The 8832-nt window shown below is 60.9% G+C and overlaps 2 protein-coding genes across 4 annotated transcripts; one reads left to right on the top strand and one right to left on the bottom strand.

Moving 5' to 3' along the window:
* Window positions 1–2718: 2718 nt before the first annotated feature.
* Window positions 2719–5576, top strand: PAQR6 (progestin and adipoQ receptor family member 6; the record flags this gene model as incomplete). Of its 3 annotated transcripts, none has more annotated exons than XM_079728170.1 (7): window positions 2719–2794; window positions 3258–3385; window positions 3518–3723; window positions 3848–3974; window positions 4370–4466; window positions 4673–4823; window positions 5163–5576. In XM_079728170.1, the coding sequence occupies 7 exons, from the start codon at window positions 2744–2746 to the stop codon at window positions 5435–5437; spliced, it is 1035 nt and encodes a 344-aa protein (XP_079584296.1). In that variant the 3' UTR covers window positions 5438–5576. The 3 variants fall into 3 exon arrangements, with proteins under 3 accessions (XP_079584296.1, XP_079584295.1, XP_079584294.1); XM_079728168.1 differs by having other exon boundaries at window positions 2744–2785; XM_079728169.1 differs by lacking the exons at window positions 3518–3723; window positions 3848–3974 and having other exon boundaries at window positions 2743–2794.
* A 688-nt stretch (window positions 5577–6264) lies between these two features.
* BGLAP (bone gamma-carboxyglutamate protein) lies at window positions 6265–7580 on the bottom strand. Its single transcript, XM_079698605.1, has 4 exons — window positions 7243–7580; window positions 6971–7009; window positions 6697–6766; window positions 6265–6543 (listed from the first exon to the last, which is right to left on the bottom strand). Exons 1-4 carry the CDS (start codon window positions 7304–7306, stop codon window positions 6414–6416), a joined length of 303 nt encoding a protein of 100 aa, XP_079554731.1. The 5' UTR covers window positions 7307–7580; the 3' UTR covers window positions 6265–6413.
* Between the last annotated feature and the right edge of the window lie 1252 nt (window positions 7581–8832).

The following is an 8832-nucleotide window of genomic DNA, read 5'->3' as shown; positions in this document are numbered from 1 at the left end:
ACCCCAGCGCTAGCCTAGCTTCCCAGACTGTTCTCGGAGGAGAACAGGCTTCCTGCCTCCTTCCTCTAAGACAGCAAGTCTGGGACAACCTGGGGGGAGTGGGATCACCCCCACTTCCAGTCCCTGGCAGAGACTAAGACTAAAGCATCACTTAATAAAGACCCCCAGAAGCCCACTCCTTGTCTCCTGGTGCCTTTCTGTACAATTTTATTGGGACATTGGAGATTACATGCTGAAATGGCAGTTTGGAAAGGTTTCTTTGAGGTGGCCCAGTTGAAGCAAGAAACCAGCAGTTGGAGCACAAACTCCAGAGATGGTTTTGATGTGAAGTTCATTGAACTGAGCTGCTGCCTTCACAAGGGTGATAGGTGAAAACAATATACAGGTGATCCTGAACAATATGCGGTTTTAGGGCGCTGACCCCTATGCAAGCAAAAATCTGCACTTGATTTTATAGTCTGCCCTCTGTATCTGCAGTTCCAATTTAGTGAAAGAAAGCTGCATATAAACGCAGTTCAAACCTATGTTCAAGGGTCAACTATTTTGAAGGCTACATTGCTCCCTGGGGGTGGTTTGTGGTTTTCAGCTGGGCCCTCTGAATCGGGGAGAAACTGTCTCAAAGGAGAGGTGAGGGTGAACCTTGAAACCAGCCTCTGAGTCTTCAACCCCATCCCTCCGCAAGGACTGATACCTCAAGTGTGTCTGGGGAGTGGAGAAGCTTGGTGAACCCCTCGAGGTTGAACCAACATATTTACCAAATGCATTTGCTCTGGATTCTGCCCAGCACCAGGCACTGAGAGGCAGCGAAGCACAGTGAGGAGAGGTTTTGGAGAATTCAAGTTCAGGGTTTGGATTCCTCTGCCCAGCTTGAGGCAGAGCCACTCTCAGCTCCTGGGAGAGCCTGGAACCCTGGAGCTGTGGGGCAGCCTGGTCTGAGGGGGGCGCTCTGCACCACCCTGGCTGCATCCTGGCTAGGGCCTTGGCCTCTTCCGGCCAGTCTGCTCTCGGTGGGGTGGGGTCAAGCTGGAGGGGTTGGCTGTGCGCTGGAGCCCAGAGTGAGCTGCCTGCTAATGGGGCTGGGCCACCCCGCACTGCTCCTTGGAGGCTGGACAAGGCTGGGATTGTTCTCTGGCTCCCCTTTGTCTCCCACTCCCCGCCCAGGCCTGGCCCGCCTGCCCGCCACTCTCTTCTCCCTCCCATTGGCCCGGCTGGCAAGAGCCAGGGACTCCACCCGTGGAGCCCGGGGCCTGCCGACCCACCAGCTTAGGAGCGCCCATCAAACTCTGGGTAAGGAAGCTCACCTGGGACCACGAGGCCCATTCTGGGGAACTAGAGGCCACTCGCTGGCTCCGGCCGGCCCCTCCCCCATTTCCATGGCTACAGCACAAACTCTACTTCAGAGACCTCTGAACCCCAGTGCTGAGGGAAGGGACCCTGAGGGGAGCTAGACGCCAGCATCGTCCTGGTCCACCCCTCCCCCAGGCAGCTGGGCCGCACTCAGGATAGGTCAGTATACTCCCATCCCACTTCCGGGAGAGGTCATCTATCTTAGTTTCTTTTTTTTTTTTTTTGGCTGCGCCCCGAGGCTTGTGGTAGTGGGATCTTAGCTCCCCCACCCGGGATCAAACCCAGGCCTTCGGCAGTGAAAGCACAGAGTCCTAACCACTGGACCGCCAGGGAATTCCCGGGGTCATCTGTTAAATCTCAGCTAGGGTGCAGGGACTAGGGACCAGGTTGGCCTTGTGCCCAGCAGGGTCCCCAGCACCCAGCTCAAGGGCAGAGGGCCCCCAAAATGTTGAAAGACAGGAACAGAGGCTTGGGGTTCAGGCTGGCGGTGTGAGGGCCCGGAGTGTGTGCGAAGCAAACATGCACACAGAGAGTAGGCAAAGCGATGACAGGAAGAGGCGCGGGGCGGGGCTGGAAAGTTTTGGCCTGGAGAGGCGGGAGGAGTGTCCTGTTCTCCCTCCTCCCGCCCCCGTGGCCCAGCCCATCCACTTGTGCCAAGGAATGTGCCCGGGAGAGGCGGCCTGAGAGGCGGGGGGAGGGGGCAGCAAAGCTGCGGCCACCCGGAGGCAGCACACAGGTCTGAGGCTGAGGGGCCGGGGCTCAGGTGGGGCAGGGACCCCAAATGCCCCCCCGGGGCACAAGTGTAGTCTTCAGAGAAGAGCCAGGCATCCCCCGAATTCCTTGTCCCACCGGTAGGCATCTGGCCTCTCCAAGAATTCTCCCTGAGCCCCCTAAGTTTTCTGTGCTCAGCCCAGGCACTGTGAGCCAAGGGGCTTTCTGGTGCTGGCAATGGCGGTGGCGGTGTGAGCTTAGGCTCTCTCTGTGCTGTCCTCCATTAAGTCAGGGTTCTTCTGAGACAAAAACTGGGGGTTGGGGACCTGGCTCCAGGGTCCAGGGTTACTGAGGCAGCCTTCTGGCTGAGGAGGACCCTCCACTCCTTGCTGAGTTGAGGCTGACCAGCCCCTCTCAATGGGGGAACTAAATAGCCCCCAGGCTAGGCTGGGGAGGGGTTGGGGTTATGACCACTGGGGAAGCTGGGCCAGCCTCCCCTGGCCTAAAGGAAGCAGCATGGTGGCCAGCTACCACCCGCATGCATGCCTGTGTACACAGCCTGCCCTGGGACTCAGTGACCAGGTCCAGCCTGGACCTGGGCGAAAAGGGACCTGTGGATGGGGGCAGATACCTAATTCCCCCCCTGCCCTTTGTCTCTAGGTCAACGTGGAGGTGCCGGGCCACCATGCTCAGTCTCAAGCTGCCCCAACTCCTTCGCGTCCACCAGGTCCCCAGGGTGAGGGATTCACCAACTCCTACTTCTCAGGGGACTGGCTGGGGCAAAGTTTCTTCTCTTTTTGCAAGTGCAGAAGTCCCTGCTCTAGGCTAGCTCTTATTCCTGCCAATTTCAGTGTGGGACTCTTCTGCTCTCTAAGGAACAGGCTTGTGACCTGCTCCCTAGAGCCCAGAACACTCCTTTATCCAGAGTCGGCTTCCTCAGAGCACGCCGTGTCCATCCTATCTTGTCCCCTTACTCTGTCTCTTCTGTTTCTCACCTGAGTGAGAAACTGGGTTTCTCTGGGTACTGGAACCTGTGGTGAGATGGGGCTGGATTTAGTTTGACTTTGGGGCCATTGTGATCTCCAGCCCATCCCCTTCCACCCTGCTTCCAGAGAAAGGGTGGGACACAGTGGAGTCCCTTGGAGAGAAAGGGTGGGACACAGTGACTCCTCTCCTCTCCCTGCCCCCCACAACCCCAGGTGTTCTGGGAAGATGGTATCATGTCTGGCTACCGCCGCCCCACCAGCTCGGCCTTGGACTGTGTCCTCAGCTCCTTCCAGATGACCAACGAGACCGTCAACATCTGGACTCACTTCCTGCCCACCTGGTGAGGGAGGCTCTGTCCCAGGCTTGGGCCTCGAGCTCAAGGGGGTACTCAGGCGGACCGGGACCGTCCGGGCCCGCGGGCTGCACTGGGAGTCGCTGGGGGTCCGGTGGCCTGAGCACGTGCCTGATGCAGGTACTTCCTGTGGCGCCTCCTGGCGCTGGCGGGAGGCCAGGGCTTCCGGTCGGAGCCCTACCACTGGCCGCTTCTCGTCTTCCTGCTGCCCGCCTGCCTCTACCCGTTTGCGTCGTGCTGCGCGCACACCTTCAGCTCCATGTCACCCCGCGCGCGTCACATCTGCTACTTCCTGGACTACGGCGCGCTCAGCCTCTACAGCCTGGGTGAGCCCCACGGCGGAGGCGGGGGCGGTGGGCAGGGGGGCGGGGGCGTTCCGGGGCGGGGCGGGGGTGTGGCGCGGGGGTCTCCGGGGCGGGGCCTCAGCTCCCCTCCCCCGCCCCCCGCCAGGCTGCGCCTTCCCCTATGCCGCCTACTCCATGCCGGCCTCCTGGCTGCACAGCCGCCTGCACCAGCTATTTGTGCCCGCCGCCGCACTCAATTCTTTCCTGTGCACCGGCCTCTCCTGCTACTCCCGGTGGGTTCTCGGCCAGTGGTGAAGGGGAAGGCGGAGGGACAGGACAGGGCACCCACAAACACTTGGACACCCAGGACCGCTGGGTTGTGCCTGCGTTTCACTGCTCTTGAACAACACTGGTAACAATGGGACCGTTTATTGAGGACTCACTGTGCCCAGACCCTGTGCAACAACACCATCCCTGCGCTGTCTCTCTAACTCTCACAGCCACCTAAGAGGCAGGTGTCTATCCCCGGCTAACAGCTGTTGTCACTTACAGAGGAGTCATGTGGCCTAAGGGCTTTCACAGCCACTAAGCTACACTGACATTCCATCTTGGCCAAAGGTCCCCTGCCCTCCTCTGACCCCCACCCCGGCGTAAGGATGGTGACCAGCCTTTCACTCCCGCCTCCCAGGTTCCCCGAGCTAGAAAGCCCTGCGCTCAGTAAGATCCTCCGCACGGCCGCCTTCACCTATCCCTTTCTGTTCGACAACCTCCCGCTTTTCTATCGGGTAAGGCTCCTGCTTTCCTGTCCTGACCCTCACAATGCCCACTCCCAGCCCTGCCCCCTCGATCCCTGACTCAGCCCTGCCGCCCACCCTCCTAGCCCAGCACCCAGTCCAGCTGTGCCCTCCCCCTCCTCATCCTCACCAGATCCCAGACACATCATGTCCACCCCCAAAGCCCCTCCCCATCAACCCTGCTTTTCCTTTGCCAGCTCGGACTGTGCTGGGGCAGGGGCCACAGCTGTGGGCAGGAGGCACTGAGCACCAGCCACGGCTACCACCTCTTCTGCGCGTTGCTCACTGGCTTCCTCTTTGCCTCCCACCTGCCTGAGCGGCTGGCACCAGGACGCTTTGATTACATCGGTGAGAGCAGACCTGGCCTGGCCCAGGAGGGGATGGGGAGACAGCTCCCCAGAGCACAGAGTGAACTGAGTAAAGGAGAGTATTCCTGGCAGGGCCCTCAGGGTCCAGGCCCAGCCCCAGTCCTCAGATCTAACAACAAAACCAGCAGCCTGTAGGCCAGGGGCTCTGTGCACAGCAGCTCACTCACTCTTGCCAATAACTCTGGGAGTTGGGTTTCTTATTCCCAGCTTTAGGGGAGTAGCAGGCCCAGAGGATGTGGTGCTCACCATGGGTCACAGGATGCGTTGGGGCAGCCCTGGGGATGGGGTATGTGCCCTCACCCGCCCATCCTCCCCACAGGCCACAGCCACCAGCTATTCCACATCTGTGCAGTGCTGGGCACGCACTTCCAGCTGGAGGCGGTGCTGGCTGATATGGGATCTCGCCGAGCCTGGCTGGCCATGCAGGAACCGCCGCTGGGCCTGGCGGGCACAGTGGCCACACTGGGCTTGGCGGTGGCCGGGAACCTGCTCATCATTGCTGCTTTCACAGCTTCCCTATTTCGGGCTCCCAGTACGTGCCCCCTGCTGCAGGGTGGCCCGCTGGAGGGGAGTACAAAGGCCAAACTACAGTGAGGCCCCAGCTCTGAGCCTGCCCTGGAGGGAAGCAGAGGCCAGACCCCGCCCCCCATGCTGGGGAGGAGCCCAGACCCAGGCCTGATAAGATGGGGGCACTTCTGAGCCTGGAACCAAGAGGAGTGGCTGAGGAGGGAGTGCGGAGATCAGAAGGCAGAGGAGAGGAGAGGGGCTGGGGGGCTGGTAGAGAGTAGGAGGGTCGGGGAGGGTGCTCTTGATGGGGCCGGGGGAAGTGCTGAGGGTCTGAGAGGGGAGGTGCAAGTGTCCAGGCTGGAGTTGCCCCACCCGCCTTCGAAGGCTGGGATGGGGAGGTGTTGGGCCCTTTCAACTGGTCCCACCTCTGGTGCTCCTGGAGCTTCTGCTCAGCCCAGGCGAGAACTAACATGACTAACCCAGGCCCATCCTGAATGCTTATTAACCAGGCCAGGAGGCCCGCTACTGCCCCCACCCCCAAACCAGGCAGTACCATCTACCGGAAGCTCTTTGCCTATGGTGATGAGGCCGTGTGTCCTGGTCACAGCCGTGTACTCCAGGCGTCCAGGCCTTTGGGATCTGGTCTATTTGGGTGGGTCACGGATGGGGCAGTGGGTTGAGGTGGGGGAGGGTGCTGGGCTAGAGAGGAGAACCCTATTTAGACTTTAGGAAGCCACCTTCAATGCTTCTGGACTGAGGCAGGGATAAATAAATAACTCAACAACAGATTTTGGGAAGCACTTTCTGGGACTGAAAAAGGTAAAACCTCCTCTCCACTCCCCATCCTCCCAATACCTCCTCCTCACACTCCATAGATGGACAAAGAATCACAGCCCCACCAGTTCCTCTTCCGGAGTTTATTCTGGAGCAGCCGGGATGATGCTCCCAGCTGCTGGGATCTCACACTTGCCAGGCAGGGAGGTCAGGGTGAGGGGAGGGGGAAGGGGTCCCGGAGACGAGCCAGAGCTGGGGGCTGCCAGCCAGGCCGGCAGGGCTGAGAGCTCTAGGCTGTGCCGTAGAAGCGCTGATAGGTCTCCTGGAAGCCAATGTGGTCAGCCAGCTCGTCACAGGCAGGGTTGAGCTCACACACCTCCCTCCTGGGCTCCAGAGGATCTGGGTAGGGGGCTGGGGTTCTGAGAGCCCAACACACTGGCATCAGCCTCCATGCAAAATGCCCACCCCTCCTCCCACTGCACTTGGGGCTCCAGAGTCCTCCCACAGCGGCCGCTCCTCCCAGCCCATCCTGGAGATGCAGGGCCCTGGCCCAGCACCTCCTTTTCTCTCACCCTAGCCCATGATCCAGGTAGCGCCTGAGTCTCTTCACCACCTCGCTGCCCTCCTGCTTGGACACAAAGGCTGTGGAGCAGAGGGTCAGGGGTCAGGTGACTCCGAGTTTGGGTGGACAAGGTGGGGAGTAGGCTGGCCTTCCTGAGAGCCAGATGGGAGGGGGCAGGAGGGGAGAATGGGACTGAGGGGACCAGGGTGACACAGGGGTGCTGGGAGTGGGCAGCACCATTGAGTGATACAGGGCACAGCTTCCCATCAGGCCCTGCCTCATACCTGCACCTTTGCCAGACTCCTCATCTCTGGGCTTTGCATCTGCAAGAAAAAGGAGCCCAGTTCACCCCTGCTCATCTCTAGGGCTCTCCCTCTCCTCCCCTCTCCCCTCCTCTCCCTCCACAAGGACAGCAGTGGGGGCAAATGGACTGAGCCCACAGAAAGGTGGTTAGACTGCCAATAGGGACTGCCAGTGGAAGGGGTGAGGAGAGGTGAGGCCAAGGTGCTTTCCCCTCACAGCTCCCGCGGGCTGGGGCAGGGGTAGGGGCACTCACCTGCCCAGCCAGCGAGGCAGAGTGTGGCCAGGGCCAGTAGGGCGAGGAACATGAGGGGCCTCATGGTGCGTCTGTCAGCAGCTGCGCTAGGGCTGCTGCTCAGGACTCAGCTGGTCTGCCCCTCCCAGCCTCCAGCGCTGTTTTATACTCTCTGGGCTGTGCCCCAGAGGCAAGGGTGAGGGCGGGTCTTGGGGGAATCTACCAGGGCTATTTGGTGGTCATCCGCCTAGGCCAAACCCCAAAGGATGTTGTGGTTAGAGCTGCGGCTGCCTGGGCAGGCCCCTGGGAGTGATGGGCCTCAGTCCAAGACTGCCAGCCTCCAGACAAGGTCCCCAGCCCCTCCTCAAGGGGGTCGCCCCAGGTCCCCCAGCGCCTACTCATTCTCCCTCGGAGCCCCAGTCTCAGTTTGAGCACCAGCGGGGCAGACCGCGAGGGGTAGGGGTGGGGAGCCTAGAGAGGAAGGGGGGGCCCAGAGGTCCAAAATAGATTCGCACAGAGCTGGGCTACAGCCTCCCACAGGCTGATTTCCACTGTCAGCCCTGTGGGCAGGAGCCAAACTCAGGGAGGGAGGGCCAATGCCCTCATTCACCCCGAGGGCCCCTGCCCCGGAGAGACCTCAACAGCAGGCCTGGCATGGGGGCGGCTCGACTCTGCTCAGGCCCTGAGCCTCGGGACGGGGGAAGGGGTTGGGGCAGCATAGGGCCAAGAGCCAAAAGCCAACACAGGTGTGGCCAGGTGTGAGGTAAGGACAGCCCTTCTGTCTGCGACTGGCCAGGTGGGCACTGAGGTGGGAACCCCCTTCCCCATGCCCCTCGCACCTCTGAGCTCCTGACCGCCCCACCCCGATCCTTTTCCTGCCCTCACAGCCTCCCCACTGCCAACAACCCTGGGGACCTGTCCTCTGAGGGGCAGAACATCCAGCCTGAAAAGCCCCACCCCACACCTGAAAGCCACTTCTGCTTCAGCTCAGCCTGGAGAAGAGGGAGGGTGTCCTCACCCACCACCCACTCACCAGGTGGAGACCTGCCAGACGAAACACTGCTGCCTCCACCCCACGGCCGGTGGCTAGATGTTCGGGTGTGTCCAGGAGGAGAGAGGAGCCGCTAGGCTCAATATGGGGGGTGGGACTGATGATCAGGGACCACCCTGCCATCTTCCCGAGTGTCCCCGCTGTTCCTAGACAGACCCAACCAGGCCTCTCTCTACAGAGTTAGGGTGAAGCCCTTGCCAGGGAAGAAAGTTCTGCCCCCACCCATACCCACCTCCTTCACCCTCCAGTCTGGAGGAAACACCCACCCTGCCTTTGGCTAAGTCACTCCTGATGCCCTGTGGCCCTGGCTGGGGAAGAGGGGGTTGTGAGAAGCCAGAAGACAAAGTCCCAGCCATTTGGAGGGCCCACTTGCTCCATGTTCGAGCACTCACCAGGCGCAAACAAACACCTAGAGAGGCCCACCATAGAGCCTCTCAGAATCAACCCAAGGCAAAGAGAAGGGCAGGCGCAGCTGGACAGAGCGACACCCCCCCGGCAGCTTGTCCTGGCCTCAGGGAACCCAAGGCTCCTGGTTTCTGTGACAAGGGGCTTCACTGCCC

This window comes from Hyperoodon ampullatus (assembly GCF_949752795.1).
Source record: "Hyperoodon ampullatus genome assembly, chromosome: 2".
NCBI lineage: Eukaryota > Metazoa > Chordata > Mammalia > Artiodactyla > Ziphiidae > Hyperoodon > Hyperoodon ampullatus.
Note: the sequence above shows the minus strand (reverse complement) of the source record. Positions and strands in the feature narration are given on the sequence as shown.